This window comes from Electrona antarctica (genome assembly GCF_951216825.1).
Source record: "Electrona antarctica genome assembly, chromosome: 5".
NCBI classification, from domain to species: domain Eukaryota; kingdom Metazoa; phylum Chordata; class Actinopteri; order Myctophiformes; family Myctophidae; genus Electrona; species Electrona antarctica.
Genome location: NC_136810.1, coordinates 23,283,281 through 23,307,358, shown reverse-complemented (window position 1 = coordinate 23,307,358; position 24,078 = coordinate 23,283,281). Strand labels below are relative to the sequence as shown.

Sequence of the window (24,078 nt, the reverse complement as noted above, 5' to 3'; positions counted from 1 at the left end):
TGAGAAAACCTGTTATTAATAACTGTATTAATCATTACTTCAGCTATTATGGTAAACACCAGATGGGGAAATGACACCATCCCTGATCCTGTCACAGTTATATAACGTGGCGGCATAAGCGCGGTAGGCAATTAAATGTGTGAAAACCCTTAAGCCTAATTTATATTCGCTGAATATAACTGGGTCACATTCGTTCAGTCAAAAACAGGTGAGCGACACATAGTGTAAGAATACTTCTCCAGCGCCTTCATCACCGTCCAGCCACACCAGCTGAAGGTGGATCGCCACGGCCTGGTGGCCTAGCTGCTGGTCACCAGCAAGCCTCAGTATGTCAGACTGGTGGCCTGGATTATGGACCAGAGCACCAGCAAGCCTCAGTATGTCAGACTGGTGGCCTGGATTATGGACCAGAGCACCAGCAAGCCTCAGTATGTCAGACTGGTGGCCTGGATTATGGACCAGAACACCAGCAAGCCTCAGTATGTCAGACTGGTGGCCTAGCTGCTGGTGACCAGTGCACCAGCAAGCCTCAGTATGTCAGACTGGTGGCCTGGATTATGGACCAGTGCACCAGCAAGCCTCAGTATGTCAGACTGGTGGCCTGGATTATGGACCAGTGCACCAGCAAGCCTCAGTATGTCAGACTGGTGGCCTGGATTATGGACCAGTGCACCAGCAAGCCTGAGTAGGTTACCAGGTACGTGCACACATAGACATCAAATTTAGGGGGCTTCAGCCCCTGCCCTTTCACCCGTCTGTTAAACAACTGCCCTTTCCAGACCACGAATGCAGCATTTACTGTGGTGAAAGAAATGCACATGATGCCACTCCTTTCCATGCCATGCCGGAAGGCAGCATTCAGGAGAATTGCTTTTTTCCCCGAAGGCTCCTGAACTTGAATGCAGCATTTTGCGTTGAACATGTCGTACACCGCATCTCCACTATAGCTAAAGAGTGCTGGGTTGCGCACCGAAGATAGCTGATCTACAAGCTCTCAACGCGTCGCAGTGTGAGCTTGTAGATCTGCTTGTAGAGCTTGTAGATCTGCACGTCCTTGTAGATCTAGCTTGTAGATCTGCACCTCCCTGTAGTGTAGGCTACAGTATGTCAGACTGGGGGTCTGGATTACGGACCGGCGCACCAGCTACCCTCAGTATGTCAGACTGGGGGTCTGGATTACGGGCCGGCGCATCAGCTACCCTCAGTATGTCAGACTGCAGTGCGGCCTGCCAGATGTGCTTCATTGTGAGCAACACGGGCGCTCGCCAAGGAATCTCACTGATTCATGTTAACCCTCAACTCAAAGTACATGTCACCTACTGTATACAGAAGTTCCCCGATGACTCTGTCAGCTGCATCATGGATGACCAGTGGTGGAATAAGTATGTTTTACTTAAACAAAGTAGCAATACTGCAAGGTAGAAACACTGTACACTGGATGTTACATGTCCGGAATTTTTAAAAAAAAACAAAAAAAAAACACTTTTTGTACAAAAGTATTGGTATGAAAATGTACAGTACCTAAATTACCAAAGGTAGAAAGTATTCATTATGTAGAAAACGTATAAAAAAAATCTTTTGAAATAGCAGGAGCTTGTAGATCGGCTAATAATCAAAATCTACAAAGTAACTAGTAAGTTCTAATAATTGTAGTGGAGTAAAAAGTGCAGTATTTGACTCTGATATGTAACGGAGTAGAAGTAAAAGTATACAAAAATGGAAATACTCCAAAAATTAACTTTCAACCACCGTGGATGACTGTGAGGATGACAGTGAGGAGGAGTCTCTGGTCGAGAGGTTAATCGGGTGGTGTGACAACAATCACCTTCAGCTCAACATCAGAATCACCAAGGAGCTGGTAGTGGTAGGGGACTGAATGAGGTGGACACCTACAGTAGTACATAGTCAAATCCTTAGTGTTAATGCACCCATTTGTAACTCGAGGTGAGTGTACAAACGCAAATGGACCGTCCTCAACACATAGGATGTTACTGTGTACAACCGTCCTCAACACATAGGATGTTACTGTGTACAACCGTCCTCAACACATAGGATGTTACTGTGTACAACCGTCCTCAACACAGAGGTGTTACTGTGTACAACCGTCCTCAACACAGAGGATGTTACTGTGTACAACCGAGTGCACTACAAGATAGCACCGAAGATGCAGAAAGAAAGCTGCTGTCGGCCAATTTAGAGCAATTCCCCAAACAGGTATTAAGAGTTACAACAGCGCATTATCATTTTGCAATAAAGTGAACACTTATCCTGCTCCCCATTAGATGGTTCCTGGCTGACTGTATACAAAAGGCAGTAACAAAAGGCTACGATAAACGGTTCCCAGCCAGTCCCTGATTCCATGTTATGTCCCGCCTAATGAATCGTGATTGGAAATGCCAAACTAAACAGCAAAAACGCTCACCTTCCAAATCCTCCGCTCTCTGACAACATAAAGAGTCGGGACTACAAAATGAATGCTTCAGTAGGCTACGCATGCTAATTTCCATTCAGAACACACAAACGCGCCGGGCCGCCGGCTCCATGCAATTCCTGCCAATACCGCATCCGCCTTGAATTTCAAAGAGCACCCCCCCCCCCCCCCCCCCCCCCAAACGCATTCTAGAATGTTCCTGTCCTTGATCAGAGCGAACGCTGATGTGATTCTGCCGCTGTTCATTCATTTGCTTCCATCCATCTCCCCCTGCAGTTGCAGTGGAACCAAAACAATAAGATGCATAGAAAAATAAACTTCCTTACAATCATACAGAGAAATTACCAAGGGACATAATTACTATAATTAGTTTGTTTGTCGTTATGGCTGTATATTACGACATATTCATATTTAATACATGGCCCCTCCGGCATGTTTGATAAACAGAAGGAGCCAGATAGTCAGAACGCGTAAAAGTAAGTAATTAATCCATTGAGACCTGGAACGCATCCATGTCACGTTAGCGTTTAACCACATTAACCATTAACCCATTTTGGGGCGGGAACCCCTTTTGGTGTTTTAAACATTGTTATAATTTAGCTATTGAAAAATAGCAGATCTACAAGCTCATAGCGCGCCACCGAGTGGCATGCTATGAACTTGTAGGTCTGCTATTTTTGAAAAATCGTTAAAATGTGCCTCAAATCTTTCCGAAAATTGTCATGATTTAGAAAACTTTTTTTTTTTTAAATTTCGACGTCAGGCCTGAATGGGTTAAATTGCTCAACTCCTGTCCTTCCTTGTTGCTGTGCATTGTCTCGGTGCCAGGCTTGTGTCAATCACTGACATATACATGTGATGCCCTGTCTTGTATGCATGAGCCTGAGCCAACATGACACTAATTTATGCACTTATAATGTCACACGGGAGCACAGCACAGCATTGCAAATGCAAACTAAGCGAGCTGAAATTGCGCATTTGTATTCAGCCATTTCCTCCGATAAGTAAGTTTGCATCTTCGAAGAGTTGTCTCTGTGAGTGGGATGTATGTATGTGTGTGGGGTCTGCGACTGTCAAACCGCGACAGCTGTGCTTGTTTGCGTGTGTGTGCGTGCGTGTGCACGTGTGTGCTTGCGTGCGTGCGTGCGTGCGTGCGTGCGTGCGTAATTTAGTTTATTTATAAAATAAATTATTCTATAAAGGGACAAATACAGACAAACATTAACAAGCACAAGAGGTACTGTACACGTGTACAGCAATGTTTTTTACCCTAGTCCCTGAGTAGTGTCGTGTTGTGTGTGTGCGTGCGCCTATGTCGACATTATACCTGTTTGTCTTCCAGATGTGGATACACTCCTCGTCCACATTGTCGTGTTTCAGCGCCTGCTCATCCAGAAAGTCAAAGAAGTATTTGACAGCGGGCGGTACGACTGCCCCGGAGCACAGCACGCTGCGGAAGAAGTCATCCACAAACTGCTGCAGTGTTCCCTGGAGAGGACACACACACACACACACACACACACACACACACACACATTTGTGTTACTACACTTGTGAGGACATCAGCATTTTAGGAGACCGATTTTATGAATGACATAATTGCACAATGTGTTTCTCAAATTCTACAATACTTGTGGGGATATTTGGCCCTCACAAATAATGTAATAAAATAAAAGCAAATCACGCACGCGCGCACGCGCGCGCGCACGCACACGCACACGCACACACACACGCATATTCAGACAGACAGACGAGATGGACAGGGCAGAGATGAAGCGCAATGCCAAAAGCATCGAGTAAAGCTCAAACATTAGCACACAGTGGAGGTCTATTCTTCAGCCTAGGGAGTAAAAAGATGGAAGCTGCTCCTAATTCAATTCAATTTCCAGCGCAAATATATTGTCTAATTTATACCCCATCGCAAGGCGGCATTACCCACTGTGAAGATCAGCTCTTTTTTGGCAAGTGCAATGGGGTATAAATTGAGCTCAAACGTCTGCCCTTGTGGCATTCTTGCACCTGGCACGCAATCCAAATCTATAGGAGCAATAATTCTGTTGCTGACGGGTAGAAACCTTGCATCTCCAAAACGGTTCCCTTTTTTATTATTATTTTAAAAAGAAAACATTTTTTAAGATCAGCTATTTTCACTGCTTTTGCTCGACACTCTTGCATTCATTTATGAAAAAACAAACACACACAAAAAGTTGAAAATATGGACACACAAGGTTTATACCCGACAGCAACGATTATGCTCATGCGATTTCCAACCCAGGCCAGCGGAGACAAATTGCCAGAACCGATAAATAAAGGATTTAATAACTGCCGCTTGTACCTTGACAGAGAGCAGTCGTGTGAGATAAATCTCTGTGATGGCTTTGGTCATGGACTTGTCCTTCATGCTGCCTCTCTTGGACTTGATCTCGTCCAGTTCGTCCGCCGGCCGCACCAGATGAAACACCTTATCGTCTTCCAACAGGGCGTTCCCTACAGACAAAAAAACACATCATATTAACCACTAAGACCTGAGGCCCACATTCTACAAATGTGTTCTAAACAGATTTATGACAAAAAACACATGTTGCTACATCACTGGTGGTGGCATTTTTGCGCAATGTATTTGGCCCCTATATCTCAAAATATTATAAGATTTGAGTTAAAATGTATATATTCTTGATTTGCACAAACTTTCATGATTTTGTTTTGGGTACGTCATTAAAGGCACACATTTTCAGGCAAGAAGTTTCTAACATCATTTCCAAGTATAAAGTAGGGCTTAGATAGTTAATTAACCTAATGATAAATATGTCCATTCTTAAATTAATAAATATTAAGTTCTCTCTCAAAGCTAGCTTCACAAAATATTCAAAAAAAGGATAAAAGAAGAACGCAAGGTGCTCCCAAACCAAATTTAAATTAAACACGGTGAATATGAAAGAGGAAATGTTTAAAACAACAGGCTATTTTCACAGGCTGCGTTCGCAAAAGAAAAACCTGCATTTTATTACAAGTGGATTCTCAAAGTGAAAGCGTGATACATAAAACAAGAGGTATTAGCATGTCAAATGAGATTGGGGATGTTGACAAAAGCACTGGGGGGAAGACAAGGAAACTCCTGAGTTTACATCTCGTGTTTGCTCGCTTTTCCCCCTCAATTAAAGTGTGTGTGCGTGTGCGTGTGCGTGTGTGTGTGTACCATCAAAAGGATTAAACTATTTGATTTTCTTCACTCTAAAAGTTCACTCTTATTATATATATATTTTTAAATGTAATAACACAAAAATAATTTCACCCACTCTTTCACGCCTGCTGTGAAAAGAGTGTCACAATAAAGTGCCAGTAAAAGTGAACGCCTCACACCCTATGTCTAACACCATGTACTAGTTGGTCTATCTTATGCTATGTGTAATATGCAGATATATTTCATGTTTGCCTCTCCTTGACATGTTTTTCTTTACTGTTACATTTTTCACCTTGCTCTCCCAAGTCTATTGGGCTTCGGTGGTTAAAGCTGAATGAAAACACATAAACGTAACGTACTCTCTTCGTGGTTTTCCTGGTGTTGGTCGTAGTTGTGTGGAGGGTGGAGCACCTTGGACAGCACCAGTGTGGCATTGTCCCGCACCTGAAAGACATGTGACACTCGTGAGTGATCGCCGATTGAAATAACTTCTTTAAAGATGGAGTGCCACGATTTGTTTCCACCCTAAAACATGATCATCAGGTATTATTATAATATAAGGAGGAAGAACTTTTTCCAAAAAGTGTACAGTATTTGTTAAAATCATGCTTTTATGTGGACACGTCCGCATTAAGTATGCCTGGTTTGCCTGGTGGGTGATGATGGGTGGTGATCCACCTGAACTGAAGCCGCACACACAGCTGTAGTTGTATGATAAAGGGGAGGGGTTAGGGGAGGGGCTGATAATGTGATGTCACTATATTACTGTTTATTTCATTGGCCCGTTTGACTGTCAATGGTTCAGCCTCCAGGAAGAAACCCTAAATACAAAGTGAATACACCATTGCACATAAAAACGACTCCAGGGTGTCTAATGAAGTACTGTCACCTCATAGACACATGAAACTGGAAAAATACAAAAATTGTGGCACTCCATTTTTAAAGTACCAAAAGTAGAAAGTACTCATTATGTCCCATTTCGTGCTACCACGATGCAACGCATTGTGAGCTTGTAAATCGGCTACTTTCAAATGGCCGAAATGTATAGAGTTTAAGTGGTTAATGTATGTTTTGTAATAATAATCAAGATCTACAAAGTAACTAGTAACTCAACTTTTCATTGTAGCGAATAATTGTAGTGAAGTAAAGTACAATATTTGCCTCTGAGATGTAGTGGAGTAGAAGTAAAAGTGTTGAAAATTAGTAAAAGTAGTAAATTAAAAATACCTCAAAATTATAATATTTGACAGTACACCACTGTTTCCCAAACAGTGGGTCGGGATCAATTTGTGGGTAGCGGACACATTTTGTATGGGTCCCTTTATTTTTTGTTGCATGCCTGCACATAAACACACAGTACAATTGTGGCCTACTTTCACATCAACAGTCAATACTGCCTCTGACTCCCTCTTCTCTGCATGTCTCAGAAACGAATTCATAATCAATACCAATGACTGTTGTTCCTAGTTGGGTCTTTAGCTGGTATTTACTGGCCATTTTCTTATTGACCCCGCGAACACGGCGACAGGCACTATATTCTGACACGAGCGATGAAATCTATGGCAGTGGGCCTTCTCTGTTCTCTCCAAGAACAACAGTCAGTTGGAGAGAGACTAAAAGGAGAGACCGCAGAAAAAAAAAAACAGGTTAAAAAAATGTAAGATGGAGCGTTTTGTGAATGACTCCAACTGGTCCAGAATCAATACGGAAATTAAATGGCGGTTGTGTCATTACCACAGATCCTCAAGGACAATAGACCACTCCAAGTCAGTTTGTTATTGGACAAAAGGAATAAAGCATCCGAGATATGCTCCAGTGCTTTACTCTACGGGGGTGGCCATAGCTGAATGGTTAGAGAGCCCGCCTGGGAATGGTATACAATGGTATTGATGCATTTCAAACTCACGTTGTAGTGTGCGAGGGTGTTGATGCGTCTCCATCGGCCCTCCTTCTGCGATGTCACGTCCAGGTCTGACAGGATCTGCCCGGTGGAGCCCGGTCGCCACTCTGTGGTGAAGAGGCAGGAGCAGCAAGTCAATTCAAGTGCTTTAACGCAGGGGTCCGCCCGAGTTACTACAGGGGCCACTTTGTGTGATAGGATATCTTTTTTCTTTACATTAAAACCACTTGGAACCATGTGCACCTCACAGTTCAAACTTAGCCTATCAAAGGCCTTTTAACCAATTCAGAACGGGAACCTTTGGTGTTTTAAGGATTATGTTATACTTTCTTAAAAATAGCAGACCTACAAGCTCATAGTGCGGCACTCGGTGCCGCGCTATGAGCTTGTAGGTCTGCTATTTTTGAGAAATCGGGAAAATGTGGCGCAAATCTTTGAATATATATTCTTTCAGAGCGAACATTTTTAACTCAAAGCTGTGCTTCTGGGGGGGGGGGTCACTGGAACAACATATTTTCAGATGGGCCTCTGCGGCCAATATCATATATTTTTGGGGGTCCGACTCCTTGACATGAATATGTTTGAGAACCACCGACAAACATGGGTTTTTCAGAAAACTGTCAGGATTTAGAAGATTTTTTTTAATTTCGACGTCAGGCCAAAATGGGTTAATTAAAGGCTTATTAAGTCAAGACTTGAGTAGTAAAAAGCCATTTAAGCTATAACTATGGTGCAACCCCCTATTGAACCACAACATCCCTATTCTGAGGACAGCTTTAGCCAAAAAATAGCAGATCCACAAGCTCACAACGCCTCCCACTTGTAGACCGTCTATTTTCGGCAAAGAGGTTTGGTGTAAAAGCAGACCAAGTACAGAGTGAAAGGTCGAGTTTATGTATTGACGGCTTAAATAGTTGTCTGACAATACACAATATGAATCCAACATACACAGCTGATAGTGCTCTCAAACAACACTATGAAATATATGAAAAGTTTAATCTGCAACAGGTTCCTGCTTCATCTCTCTCTCTCTCATCTAGGGGGGTCCTTGGGCTGAAAAACATTGAAGACCCCTGGTTTAACTGATTTATCGCGCCGGCGACACTACAAGGGGCAGAATTGCAAGGGAGGGATGTTTGTATTTGTTTTCGCAGCAGGTGCATTTGATCATTAGCAAGTAACCCATGGAGTGTTAAGTGAACTGTGTCTATGCTTGTCATTTCCATTTTGTCGTCATTGTGTTTTATACACCCCCCCCCCCCCACCCACACACACACCCACACACACACACACACACTCCCCTAAAACCACCGCACAAATGTGTCTCTCACCTGTCTCTGCGTTTTTTATAATTTTAGCATTGTATTTTTTTTATCGTGTTGCCGAGCTGAAGTGAAGTAGATGTAGATGGCAAACAAAAACGACAAAGGAAATGTGATAAGTGTTTACACGTCAGCAATACGCCCTTATGAATAATGACGAAACATGATGTCATTCACCTGTGAGTTTCTCATTATGGAGACACTCCACTGCTGTTTGAATATATGTTGATGCCAGTACTTTCAGTTCAGCAAAATTTCAGTACAGGACTTTTACTTGTAGTTCAGTACCTTTCTATAATGGTATTGCTACTTTTACTTAAAGGACAACTTTAGTTTTTTTCAACCAAGGTTCATGTTTTAGGTTGTTATTAGAGAAAGTAAAATTTGCTGCTTTCTTTCGTTTTAGGGATTTTAGCGGTTTTTGACAGGGGGGCGGGGGCATTCGAGCATGGGGCTAAATATGTATTTCTTTACAAAATTTGATAGCAATTTTTTTATTATTATTTACTATAGTCCTACTAGACCCCAAGAAATTACATCTGGCCACAAAAGATCACGAAATCTACTGAATGTGTCAAACTGACATATTGAGCCTATGACACACAGTGTGGCTTCCCCCCAGTAGTCTACCTTCACATTCAGTAGATTATGTGATCTTCTGTGGCCAGATGTAATTTCCTGGGGTATATTAGGACTATAGTAAATAATAAAAAAAATATATATATTTTGTAAAAAAATACATATTTAGCCCCATGTTCGAATGCCCCCGCCCCTGTCAAAAAACGCTAAAATCCCTAAAACGAAAGAAAGCAGCAAATGAAGAAAAATTAACACTCACCTTTTACTTTCTCTAATAACAACCTAAAACATGAACCTTGGTTGAAAACAACTAAAGTTGTCCTTTTAGTAAAAAAAGAAAAGAACCACATACCACAAAATTACGTCACTTTCTGAAATGATCATAGCGTGCTACGACAACAGACCACAGCTCATTACACAGTCATGTTATTCATTCAAAAATAGCAGCCAGATTCCGGGAAGTTATCTCTGATTCAACTTGAAAGCGCATCGATGTCTACTTATCTAAAATTCATAAAGAAATGCAATCCAAGCGGCATGTGTGGGAATATAGACCGCCTTTGATGTTGTCGGAGAATGTCTGTGAGGAGCTTTAGGCTTTCATGCCATTTTCCCTGAGCTCTGTGATTAATGCAAGCGAGCAAAACTTTGTTTAGGGATGAGAAGGACTCGTTGCATTGTGTTGCCGCCACCGCCTATATGTCCTCGGCATCATTAATGCCTCTTGCACTCCGAAGAGAAGGAGAGGTCATTTTTAAATTGATCAAACAAATGCCTGTTCGCCCCGAACGCATGTCTGTTGGGAGGAAGCGTGGCCAGTTCGACAAGAAACGCTCATCCGATCGACTTTGTAGTTCCTTGGGTCGTCGTCAGCAATACCCCGGCCAAGTGTGACAGTTGAGCGGATGAGCGGATCTGGAGATATGCAAAGGACAGATATCGTACATACTGGAGATTCCTGGAATTTATAGATAAAATAACCAATTTCAGATTTATATGAACCCTAGCAACCATATTCTATCTATATTCTATATCTAAAAGTGTTAACACTAGCCTAAGCAGCCAATCTGACACATTTGGAGATTCTGAAGTGGATTTTCTTTGCCCATGAAGTTCTGAGAAAGTTCCCCTTCCATGACTTTTCCTAAATATTTTATATAAAATCTGAAACGTTTTCTAAATATGATTTTAGGCATAATTATACCTATATGTCGCCAAAAGGACTGCCAAAAGGACCCTTTCGCTTTTTTAGCTTTGTCTAAATAATTATATTTTTTTAATGATGGATTAACGCCAATTAATAAAATCTCGTTCTCTCAGGCGTGGCATCTAAACAGTTAAAGGCAAGGTAAGCAACATTTATAAAACCTTTTAACAGCATATCTTCTCTATTGAGGTACCTGGCAAATCTTTTAAAATGGGTTGGTCCTTGACTAAATAGACAATAAGTTTGGGGGTACTTGACATGAAACTATTTGAGGAATACCATTCGCTCCAGATTTGGTGAAAACATGGATAGTAGAATTAATTCTACTATGCCACCAAAATGTGGAATGCCCTATACCACCAGCCATGACCTACCTTCCTTCAAAACCACCAAAAGAAAAACACCTGCCTGCAATTTCCAACTGAACCTAGACTAGACGTGTAGCTTTCCAAATGAAATGACTTCCCAGTGTTTTTCTTTAAATATACGTTGTTTACTGCTCCTAGTATTGATGATCTATTATTGTATAGTATTGCAAGTCTTGGCCTGGGCCATGGCTCAGTGGTCCAGGCACCTTGGCTGGCAATCCAGTCTGGCAGTGTGCCGCGGGTTCGACTCCCGATCCCTACGGCCTTTACTGCATGTCTTCCCCTCATCTCTCTCCCCATTAACTGTCAGCCTACTGTCTGTCCCTCCATAAAAAATATAAAATAAAGGCGAAAGCCACAAAAAAACATAAAAAAAAAAAAAGTATTGCAAGTCTTTAAACTTCTTGATGAATTGAATACATACCGTAGGACCACAATGGAAACAACCCCTAAGGGCTTTTTGTGCTAAGCTTTTAGCATTATTGTATTTGTATAACTGTACCTTTGCATCTGTGTCATTTTAGATTAATTTGGCTATTCAAAAATAGCAAGATATACAAGCTCACACCACGTCACTTCGTGCCATGCTATCTGCTATTTTTGAACGATCTGTGCAAATCTTTGAATCTATTTCTGGGGGTCCCTGGAAAACAATATTTTGAGATGGGGGTCCTCAGCCAAAAACATATAATTGTGGGGGTCATCATTGACATGAAAATGTTTTGAGCATCACTGATATACTGGTAGTACTGTACCATTCGTTTTTCAGAAAACTTAGGATTTAGAAGGCATTTGTAGAATCGGACTCAGGTCATAAAGGGTTAATACAGTGTCACAATACTTTTAAACACTTTATATATTTATATGTTTGCTTATGCTCTAAGCGCGTCTCTTCATGCCGTGCTGCGAGCTTGTACATCTGCTATTTGTGAACATTTTATGAAAAATCTCGAAAGGGTTTGACATTTTTAAAATATTTTTTCTCAACACAAATCCTCTCTTCTGGGCGTCCCTGGCACAAATCCTTTTCAGGTGCGGGTCCGCAGCCGAATACATACAAGTTGGGGTTTCTTGACATGAAAGTGTACCAGAAGAGGGTCCATTCAGCCATGCACTCACTCACCCAGCGTGACGCTGTCCACCTTGTGTCTCAGTGAGTAGGGCACGTTCCTGTACACCGTCTCTATGATCTTCTCCTTCACCTGGGAGATGGTGTCACAGTTCAGCACCTTGACCGGCGTCACGTCCGGACCCTCGCCCTGCACCAGCACCTGCAGGGTCTGCAGCACACACACACACACACACACACACACACACACACACACACACACACACACACACACACACACACACACACACACACACACACACACACACACACACACACACACACACACACACACACACACACACACACACACACACACACACACACACACACACACACTCTCTCTTAGGGGTGCAAGAGCCATTTGAACTCCATGATGCCCGTGTTTTAAATTTGCCAAAAAAGTGACAGTTCCCTTCGTCCACAATTCTTTACAGTCTATTGGCACACACCCACACACACACACATGCACACGCGCACGAACCACAGGCCCTCTGTGTCCAGGTTGTCTTAGCAACCGCACCCTCAGTGTCGACACCTGCCAGGAAGCCCTCCACCACGGCCCTCTAATGAGCACAGGTGGAAGAAACACTCACATACAAAGTAGCAGTACCACAATGTGGAAATAGGCTACTTGGCCCAAAGGTACTGGTAGATACATTTAAAGTACCAAAAGTAAATGTACTCATACACGTTATACTGTACATTTTTGTGAGATATTTCAGAATTTGTCTTTTTTTTTTAACAGCTGATCTACAAGCTCACAATGCCTGCGCCGTTGTGTGAGCTTGTAGACTTTCAATTTTCAAATAGCTGAAGTAGAGTATGGGTTTTGTTTTGTAGTAATAATTTGTAGTAATAATAAAAAAAAACTGCAAAGTAACTTGTAAGTAATGTTTTCAAATGATATATTATAATTATTAAGTCTCGAAAGTATCGAAGTATCGAAAACTGGAAAAACTCAAGTAAAGTAAAAGTGCCTCAAAGTTGTACTTAAATAGAGTACTTGGTAAGTAAGTAATTGTACTTGAGTTATTTTCCACGGCCGCTAATGAGCAGTAGCGCCCCTGGGCTCTGAGAGTGCACTGTGGTGGGCCAAAGTGACACCTCCGGCTCTCTCTGTCAGAAATAGCAGCTGACCACTCCATAGACACACACAGAGAGCCATGGGAGACGTGGGTAACCCAATCTGACTGCCAGCAGCATCCCAGCCTGTCTCCATCTGCAGGGAACGGAAAGAGCCGGCCTGCCTGCCTGCATTCGTCGGGTAGAAACCTCATATCTCCCATGTTCATGGCATAAAGCAAAATAAAATCGGATCATGTACTGAAACATTTTGACAGGCCACATCCCAATCTTCTGATTGGTGAAGCGGCATGACAGGAGCCTCCCCACACTAAAACAATTAGCACAACACACACATTTTATATTATCATTCTAAATCAATACACAGCCAACCAGTTGAAGAAAATCGCTGACCTTTGGGTTTTGTGGAATATCAGGGCCAATTATGGTTTTGTGGAATATGCAAGCTCTGAAAATAAGATTGACCATTTCTAACACACTTTTAATCTTAAAATAACTAATAACCAAAAATAGCTGATCTACAGGCTTACATGCCTGTAGCGACAGATAACTTTAATGCATGCATATGTCAATGTTATGTGTTGTACAATGTTCAACGTGTCACATCGATGACTAATTTTGGAAACATTATTTTTCCATTTTCTGAAATGTAACAACAGCTTTGGACATAAGAGGTTTTTCCGGGTGCAACACAATAAAAGTAACAGGAGTTAGAGCTTCTTGCATGCATGCGGAGTGGAGCTCATTGTGTACTCTACTCTCTTCTTCTCCTCGCTAACACAATCACAGAAGGCGATCTGTCACGGCGGGGGGACGTGTAATTCGGTCTAATTTGATAATTGTCCCCGACAACGCCATTACCCATGGGTCGCTTTATTTATGCAGACTTTTAACAGAAAACAGCTGGGTTCACATTAGCTCCCATTAAACATGATGAGCAAAAAGGAAAAAGGAAAATACAAATACAAATAATTTGAGACTTCAGAGGAAGCCGCTCTGCCGTGTCTGATGTGGATATGGCAGGTTTCGGAAGGTCGGAGAATAAGTCATGGGGAGAGCTTAATTACCTGACCTATCTTTGAGAGCATACACATGGAACCAAATGGACTCTTATGGTTACATGTGTACACTATCAGAGTTAAATGAATGCTTAGGATTTTACAGTGCCGATGGCCAAAATGGTTAAGGCGTGCAAGGCTTTGAAGCCCCGACAGCGTGTCCCAGGTTCAATTCCTGAGCCGGGCGGCGGATTCGCTGCATGTTACCCTCTCCCACTTTTCCTCACGCCAAACTGTGCTATCAAATTAAAGCCCCCCCTCCCCTGTCTTTGAAATTAAAAAGGTTCAGAATCACCTGAACTGAACTCTACTGGAACCCCCAGTTTACAGTGTACAATATTCAGAGCTTAGTGTACCCTCGCAACCAAATGGACCGCTACGGGTAGGGCTGTCACGATTGTGACATTTTACATGACGATGAATTGTCACCCAAATAATTGTGGTTTAATTGTGTTTCTGTCGTTGAACATGGGAACATTTCGGATTTGTAAACAAAAAGTTGTACACGCACTGCAGATAATGACAAATACCTTAGATATTTACTTATTAATTATTAGTGGAAATTGCTGATCTACAAGCTGATCTACAAGCTCAAACCACGGTGCAAGTGTTGAGCGTGTACAACATCTTTTGAAATGATTATGACTTTTATGCACAACATTGTGGCGATTATCTCAAATAATTGTGATTAGGCGATTATGTCACAATTGTGACATTTGGTTCCATTTGTGCACTCTCTTAAGCTACATTACAGACCTGCGAGGGGTTCCATGGTGGACCGCTGGTGGTCCCCGGCCCCTCTCTTAAGCTACATTACAGACCTGCGAGGGGCTCCATGGTGGACCGCTGGTGGTCCCCGGCCCCTGACGTTGAGAAGCGGTGACCTACAGTATAAGCCGCTAGCGATGCATTTTTCAGTGCGGTATATTGAAATGTGTCGTCTAGTGTAGTTCCCGAGCAGAGAACATTGACACCGAAAATGGATGTGACAAAAGCTGGGCGGGCGCCTCAGGGGCTTGTCGCTGGTTGCCGTGGCAACAGTGCCGCGGAGTGCACACATGCGTGCGTGTGCGACTGTGCGTGTGTGCATGTGTTTCGCTCGCCAGGACGTGAAATGCCATTCTGTCCCCACAGCAGTGTTGATTGTACATTTTGTGTGTGTTTTGTGTCTATAGGTGTGTGGCATGTACAGTGTGTGTGTGTGTGCGTGCGTGCGTGCGTGCGTGCGTGCGTGCGTGCGTGCGTGCGTGCGTGCGTGCGTGCGTGCGTGCGTGCGTGCGTGCGTGCGTGCGTGCGTGCGTGCGTGCGTGCGTGCGTGCGTGCGTGCGTGCGTGCGTGCGTTCATGCTCACATTACTATGCTTGCGAGGGCCAAATGCTCTCAGACATATAGCAGTTGTGTGCCTGTTTGCATTACTATGCTTGCGAGGGTTAAAAGGCCACACAAGTATTAGCCTGTGTGTGTGTATGTGTGTGTGTGTGTGTGTGTGTGTGTGTGTGTGTGTGTGTGTGTGTGTGTGTGTGTGTGTGTGTGTGTGTGTGTGTGTGTGTGTGCGACTGTGCATGTGTTTCGCTCGCCAGGACGTGAAATGCCATTCTGTCCCCACAGCGGTGTTGATTGTACATTTTGTGTGTGTTTTGTGTCTATAGGTGTGTGGCATGTACAGTGTGTGTGCGCGTGCGTGTGTGCGTGCGTGTCGGTGCGTGCTCGCATTACTATGCTTGCGAGGGCCAAATGCTCTCAGACATATAGCAGTTGTGTGCCTGTTTGCATTACTATGCTTGCGAGGGCTAAAAGGCCACACAGGCTAAATTAGCCTGTGTGTGTGTGTGTGTGTGTGTGTGTGTGTGTGTGTGTGTGTGTGTGTCTCTCTTACCAAAACGCAGTACTCCACGTCATCCCCCAGCAGGCCTGTGTCGTTCAGTGTGTACTTGGCTTTCTTTACGCAGGCATCCACTGGACCTTTCTCAATCTGGTGCTTGATGGCTCGGAACAGTTTGTATAGGGGTTCACCTGCAGAGTCCTGAAGTGCGCACACACACACACACACACACACACACACACACACACACACACACACACACACACACACACACACACACACACACACACACACACACACACACACACACACACACACACACACACACACACAGTATATTACTATACTTGTGTTGTGAGGACATCAACATTTTAGGACGCCATTGAGAACGTATAGAACAATAGCCAAAACTATTGCAGATATACAAGCTATGTGGATCGGCAATTCTTCAGTGTGGTGTCATCGCCGCACAAGTAAGTAAGATCGTAAGTAGGGGTGCACGATTATGAAATTATGACCGATATCCGATCTCCGATAATTTGCAGGGTCATATCTGCCGATACCGATTCTGTCCGATTACGATATTATACAGAGGACCACAATGGAAACAAGCCTAGGCCCGATAGGGGTTTGGCCCAAAGCCTGTTAACCCTTTTTTTCCCCAGGTACGTATATATACGTGCGTCATATCGCAAGTCCGTATACGTACCCCAATGTAGACTCCGTCTATATAATGGTTGATGCCTACGGAAGCCTTTAACATTGGTCCGATTCCCATAACAATGCCCCACCGTTCCAACTATGGGTTTTGAAAAATATATTCACAGTGCATAGCAGTTGAAAGGAGGATTTTCAAACCGTCATAACTCAGATTCTAGGATCGCTGTCCTTGGTGGATTTTCTGCCATCCACATTTCGGATTTAATTTGTGCCTTTGTACTGTGACGCTGGCGCCATGTAAACGCTTCTGACGAGAGGTAAGCAGTGTGTGCTTGTTCCAATGCTGCGGTGGTGTGTGTAACATGAGGGTGTGGGGGGGGGGGGGGGGGCATACTCCGACTACTTAAAGTGAACGTGTATGCTGGCCCCTGGAGCTGGGGTTTATGCTGCACGCACGCACGCACGCACGCACGCACGCACGCACCTCTCAGAACTTTGTCAAGTAAGCTGCAGTAATTAGACCCTTGCTCTCAGAGTAATGAACATGCTGCAAGAGCTAATAAAAGAAATAGACTGACTGACCGCAGAGTCAAAAAAAATTCAACGCTTTTCAAAAACCTCATTTCATACAGTATAGAGTAGACAGATTTTGCCTGAAATACAGTATGTTAATGTGCGGATTGGGGCTCAGATGATAATCATTTCTATAGCGATGAATTTCCGCAGAAGGACATTCAGCAACTTGCACAAGCTACACTTGCCGACAAGAACAGATTTCCAAGCTAAAAAACGCTTCAAGTCGCGACACGTTGTTAGCTTGAAGATCAGTCCTTGTTAGCAGATGTGACACCATATCATACTATGGAGTATGATAAGAGCAGGGGTCTTCAACGTTTTCCAGGCCAAGGACCCCTTAGCTGAGAGAGAGATGAATCAGGGACCACCACCCACTACATACTGTAGTCTATAGTGTATAAAACTATGTCGCAAAGTAGGTTCCAGGTGCATAGCCATTAGTGTCCGCGAAATAATTCACAGATTTTTATTTTATTTTATGCTGTATCATTACAATTATGTTCATCAAATTGAAAAGTGTGCTGTCGTGTTTTGCACACAATCTATTTGATATTATTATTGGCACATGATTCGTATTGTAGTAGTGGTTTCAGATTATGACTATGAAATGGGTCTGCATGATGTTGATTGAAACGTTTTTAATCATGAGCCAAAAAAGTTTGAGAACCCCTGGTGTAAATGGACAATAGCCTATATTAATGTTTGTTTACACATCATCTTTTCTATAAATACAGTATGTTGGATATGTATTTTCAGACATTTAACCACTTAAACATTCTCAATACACTCAGTATTATAACTTTCAGCTCTGTACTTTGTCTGCTCTTTTTATGTACAGCAAATCTCTTCACCAAAAATATCTACAAATCTCTTCACCAAACATATCTACAAGCTCACAATGTGGCGTGAGCTTGTAGATCTGATATTTTCTGCGAATGTTCCCCTCCAGAATATAGATGTTGAGGCCGTATTCAATATTCATAGTTGAGTTTACGCTTCGGTGGGGGGCGGGGGAGCTACGGGAGTTTCTCTTCACTGCCGCTCAGTGACGTCATGTTGTAGTTTTGGGTGAAAGCGGTGGTCACCTGACTCGCCCATCACCGAAAACTCAAAGGCATTTAGGGTTCAAGAGGATAATGTAAAAAAAAAAAAAAAAGATGTGTGCACCCAGCAAATGGGATTTATATAGACCAAGTATGCTCGTTTTTGTTTCTACTTTGTTAGTGTATTTACCTTCAAGAACTGATAGAGGCAGATAGACATCCAGTTACACAGCATCCTCTCCACCACCGTCTCTGACCTGGAAAGATACACAACGGTTCAGTATGCTGATGACACTTTGCTGGAAGCTGTCCATCGGTATGGGGCCTATTGTTAGCTGTTAGCATGCCTAATTAGCAGTCTTGTAATATAGGGGAGGGGGGCTGTGTTGGCACAATGGTCTAATCAGCATAACGAGCATTCTCCATCGGGGGATAATTAGTGATGTGTACTTGCAAAACAGCCATTCGGAGGGCCCTGCTGCTGAGGCAACAGTTGACAGTTCAGAATCGTGCAGCCCTCCAGAATTAAGTGAGCTAACTGTAGCACAAGACAGGCACAGTCCCACTGGGGGGAAGAGGCTGCAGTTCACAGAGGATTTGACCTTGAGATAATAATAATAGTAATAATAATGATGAATGTGTCCCCGTTTTTTCTTCTTTTTTTTTTTTAAGTTGTTGTCGGGATATCGGCCAAGCACATTTGCATAATACTAGTTTGTCCTCTGCATTTAACACATCCTAACTATTAGCATCAGTGGGCCACTAATTAGCGCCAGGGGAGCAGTTCTTCTTGCTCAAGGACACTTTGTTGTCGCTAGGCCAACAGGAGGAGCCTGGAATCGAACCGACCCCCAAAACCTTCCGGTTCCCAAACGGCCGCTCTGCAGTATCTCGATCTCGAGTCCTCCTGAGCCACTGTCGCCCCCAAAGTTAATTGCCAAATGTTTGTGTAGCTTGAACAGGTTACGGGACACCATGGGACTCGAACCAAGGACCTTTGTATCCCCATGAGAAGGTTGGGGATACAACCTTCTTACTGACTGCGCCACTCAGTGATGGAAAAAATACTCACATGTTTTACGTAAGTAAAAGTATTAATACCCTATTGTAGAAATAGCCTACAAGTTTGCTATTCAAAATGAAATAACGTGTACTTTTGTCAAGTACAGTACTTGAGTAAATACACTACTTACTGTAGTAACTAGTTTCTACCACTGGCGCCACTGGAGACACCTCAGATCATTACAGTGATGCAAAGACAAGGAGTCTTACACACGTACAGAGAGGTTAGATTAGCCAATTAAACCCTATACTTTGTTGACTGGGATCCTCCAGGGGTCTCTTACTTTCCCCCCCTCTACACCATTAAAAATCACACCCGTGTGAAGTGAGGGGCGCTAATATATTAAAGTCTAACTCATGTTGATTAAGGTGATGTAATGGTGATGAAAAACAAACGGTGCCAACACAAACATTAAACGCCATTAACAATAAAGAGACAAGATGACGTAAACGACACATTATGACGTAAATTTGAACTAAAGACAACCATAAAAACCTGTGTATAGGAGGGGCTAGCGTCCCTCAAAAATAGCTGATCTAAGAATGCTCAGTGTGAGCAGCAATTTTTTTGCAGAATGTTCGCCTATTACGACATGCCCAGGGATGCAAAGGTGTATGTGGTCAAGTCACTTTTCACAAAAGTGGTCTTCTTCAAACTGCCAGTTTGCACACCATGAAAAAGAAAATCAAATTAATGGATTGCAGATCTACAAGCTCACAATGTGTCGCAATGTGTCGTCATAATGACAAAGTCCAGTGTCTAGAGCTTAACATCCACAGGACAGATGCAGATGTACAGTATAGTGCATTGATGTATCTTTCTTTATTCTTCCTTCTTGTGAACTGAGGGGGTTGGAAGCGACATGCGGGAGCCCAGAGATGCTGTTCAGAGGCTGCATATACAGTATGTGACAGGCTCCAGCAACCGGAAATTACATTTTACATTCTCCAAGCACCACTGGAGCAAGACCTACTAGTCAAAAGACTGTCTTCACAGGACATGCATTCATTCTCATTCTAAACTAAAAGGAGGCCTGCTTTTGCCCTGGTTATCTTCACTTAACTCTTCAAGTACTGAGGCCGATTCTACAAATGCCTTCTAAAATCAGTTACACTTTCAAGATACAAAATAAAAAAATTAAAAATTAAATTAAAAAACAAAAAAGCAAAAACAAAAACGACAGATGTACTTGTATGTGAGCTTGAAAATCTGCTATCTTTTTTAATAACCAAAGCAAAAACCTACAATTATTACACGGATGCTTTCCCGGTTTTAATGTCTTAATTAAAGCTGGAATCCTTTATGGCTGCCACTATGAGATTGGTTCAAATAAAGTGTTCATTAAAACAAACGCTGATCCGGAGTATCCGGACAGACTGTGTCAATACACACGGCGAGTTTGATGTGGCTCCGTCGGATGGGTCTTTAGATATGTGGGGAACACACAGGCACACGTGATTCCGTGCCTTTATAAAAAAAGATATGCCACTGATTGCAGCTTTAACAATCATGATTATCGAGGTACGGTCCATCTAGGATAGACTATATTGTCGCATCCATCTAATGCACTAAGGACGGCATGGGTCATTTAATGTCTATTAGCAGTACAATGTTGGTGAATATGTTTACATGGACCGAAATAACATGGCTTTTGGCTTTATTCTAAATAATCTCGACTTTCTTATGACGTAGATTAGAACTATTCCATTCATATTTCTGTTTACATGCTACAGTAAGTACAAGCATCATATTCAAAGATTCACCATTTTGACCTCACACAAGTCATGATTAAAATGAGAAATTGCCAAATTTAAAATGCTGTTATTTCGGATTCAGATTATTGTCTTAACCTGGTTATTATTGGAATAGTGCAGTCCATATAAACGCAATCAATTAACTACCAATAGATTCAAATAGGCCTTTATTGACCACACAAGGGACACTTAGTAGTTAGCACATGTACCACAATGAATTAAAAGAAAAGCCAATGTGATTCTGCAAAAAAATACTTGTTAACATATATAAATGTTTCAATCTGGCTCACACACACAACCTAACAATATGTGACCAGATTTGACTGAGAGCCTGCCATCGCGCAAATTCCAGCTTTTCACCAGATGAGGAGAAAAACTTTATTTATTTATTATAGACTCTTCACATACTAGAGCATGTCTGAAATAAGTAAATATGAAATAAATGCTTAAACATGTAGCTATGTGTAATGTTAGAGACCACAGAAGTGAACCTTTCAAGCCTGTTTTCTCAACTCGCTGTAAGAAATTACTCTATAAGCCATATCTCCAAAACTGGTGAAAAAAAAAAGAAATCTAATGGCAGTCTCTCAGTCAAATTTGGTCACATATGCACGCTTGGCTGGGATCGGGAGCAGCATGCAGCATGCCATTTCCTGCTTGTGCTGCCTGTGTCTCTCCGCATCCTCACCTGCGAAGCATGAGCTTGGGGTTCTTGCTATGGACGTAGTCACCCATCAGTTCCAGCAGCAGAGTCCTCATGATGTCCGTGTAGTACTCCAGTTTACCGTGCAGCGCCACCGTCAGCAGGGAGGCAAAGTACACCTTGGACCGCGCGTTGAAGTCCGGGCGGCCTTCGCAGGTCCGAATGAACTGCACTCAAAGACATTAGAATGTGTGTGACAAGAGCAGAGAGGGAAGAGCACGCATGAGAATACACACACACACACACACTACTGTACGGGTGTACGTCGCTACGTGCTCAGTTTGCAAACATCCACAAATGCATGCGCCGCCACGTGCACTGCACCCAGACAGCTTGTATTATGTTGATCTAAATTATCCAGAGTGCAATGCTAGTGATAATAAGCCCAACAATCCTAACATAAAGCTCCATTTGGTAAATCGAGGGCTACAACCCAGATGCCAATTAGTGGGAGAGGGATTTTTCACACACGCCCGTTAACACCTGAGCTGTTTCGGTGCCAGTCTTCCACGCTTGAAAGGTCCACACACATCTCTGTCTCCTGTTTCCTTTGTTTTTCTCACATCCTGTGCTATGTATGCCTTCCCAGCAGCATGGTGTAAACAGTTCAAAAGGAGAAAAAAAAACGTAAATAACTTATATGGAACATAGTTAAATTAATAAATGAAGACCAGCTGTAATGAGAGCACATCATGGCTGCTGAAGTGTTGGTTTTATTTAAATAATTTGCCAATTAATTCCTCCCCACACACACTGCAGTGCTGTCACTGCCCGTTGTATCCTGGCTGCCAGTGAGGAGCCCCCACCAGGAGAATGTAGTGCCTCCGTCCTACTCCTCCCGCTCAACGCTCCCTGCTGACAGGTGCTGCCCCAGCCTATGGGAGTACGTTCCAGCCTATGGGAGTACGTTCCAGTCTATGGGAGTACGTTCCAGCCTATGGGAGTACGTTCCAGCCTATGGGAGTACGTTCCAGCCTATGAGAGTACGTTCCAGTCTATGGGAGTATGTTCCTAGCCTGGCTAATAAGCCAGACTCAAATCACACTGTCGTGTGGTATTTGAGTCTGGAGATGCTGTGTATGGATCTTGTTTCCCGGGGGGCGGGTTCAAACATTTTCTCTTTGACGCAATTGGTCAGAGCTACTGTCAGTCAAAGGTCTCAAGCATTGAACGTCACTGTACCAACCAAAGCCCGCCCATATTGCATACCGTGTCCCGATTGGCCACACCAGTTCTCTGGTGTAGGAAATGGGCGTACAATTGAGCCTCTCCAGACCGTAATCCGCCGGCAGGAATTTTTTTTTGCCAACGGCTGATTCGGTCTGGTTTATTAGCCAGGCTAGTACGTTCCAGCCTATGGGAGTACGTTCCTGCCTATGGGAGTACGTTCCAGTCTATGGGAGTATGTTCCAGCCTATGGGAGTACGTCGTGCAGTGACAAATATCACCCTCCCCATCTATAGCGTTCCTCCATTCCTATCCGTGTGAAATAATCAGATCTTTCTTTCTATTCTACCTCTGTCTGTAAATAGCAATTTGCAAATAAGTGGAATATATTTGATACCATTATGAAAATTGTATTCCATCACCATTAACTGGAATTCATACTCTCCCCATCAGTCTATTTAACTGCGTACGTCATGGGGATTCCAAGCTCATATTGTAGAAACTACAGCTTTTCTCTTCCTGGAAGATTAACAGGCTATAATAGTTGTTTTCTTGCATTAATAAAACAAAGTTCGACAAGCTCGAAGTGCTGCACAAAGTTTCGATGCGCGTTTCGAGCGTTTGATGCTGTTGTGTGACGCTGCAGTATGATCTAGTAGGGCTTTCATTTAAAAAATAAATAAAAAACGCGAAAAGTTAAAACATGGACATAAGAGGTTTCTGCCCGACGGCAACAATATGATGAGCATGAGGACAAATTAGTCCTCCTTCAGCTAGACGGAAAATGTTCGTCAACCACCTTTTTTCACTGACAAAACTAAATGGAAACTACATGAAAACTAACCTACGATGACTAAAACTAAGACTAACTATAACTAATATACTGACAATTTCGTCAAAAAAGATTAACATGTTAGGAATTAAGGGACTAGTGGACAAGATATAAGTCATTTTACACTTGGTTGCATGCTGAAAATAGTAGATCTACAAGCTCACAACGTGTCACAGCATGTTGTGAGCTTGTAGATCGGCTATTTTCAGCAAGTGTAA

At 42.9% G+C, this 24,078-nt stretch overlaps 1 protein-coding gene across 1 annotated transcript in view; it reads right to left on the bottom strand.

Moving 5' to 3' along the window:
* plxnb2b (plexin b2b) overlaps positions 1 to 24,078 on the bottom strand; it is a 238,568-nt gene that overhangs the window by 5,739 nt on the left and 208,751 nt on the right. Inside the window, exons 26-33 of the mRNA XM_079501799.1 lie at positions 21,847 to 22,028; positions 18,532 to 18,598; positions 16,117 to 16,263; positions 12,112 to 12,268; positions 7,519 to 7,619; positions 5,972 to 6,056; positions 4,767 to 4,918; positions 3,759 to 3,919 (exon numbers count right to left, since the gene is read on the bottom strand). Coding sequence (XP_079357925.1) covers positions 3,759 to 3,919; positions 4,767 to 4,918; positions 5,972 to 6,056; positions 7,519 to 7,619; positions 12,112 to 12,268; positions 16,117 to 16,263; positions 18,532 to 18,598; positions 21,847 to 22,028 — 1,052 coding nt within the window. The remainder of the gene's footprint in view (positions 1 to 3,758; positions 3,920 to 4,766; positions 4,919 to 5,971; positions 6,057 to 7,518; positions 7,620 to 12,111; positions 12,269 to 16,116; positions 16,264 to 18,531; positions 18,599 to 21,846; positions 22,029 to 24,078) is intronic.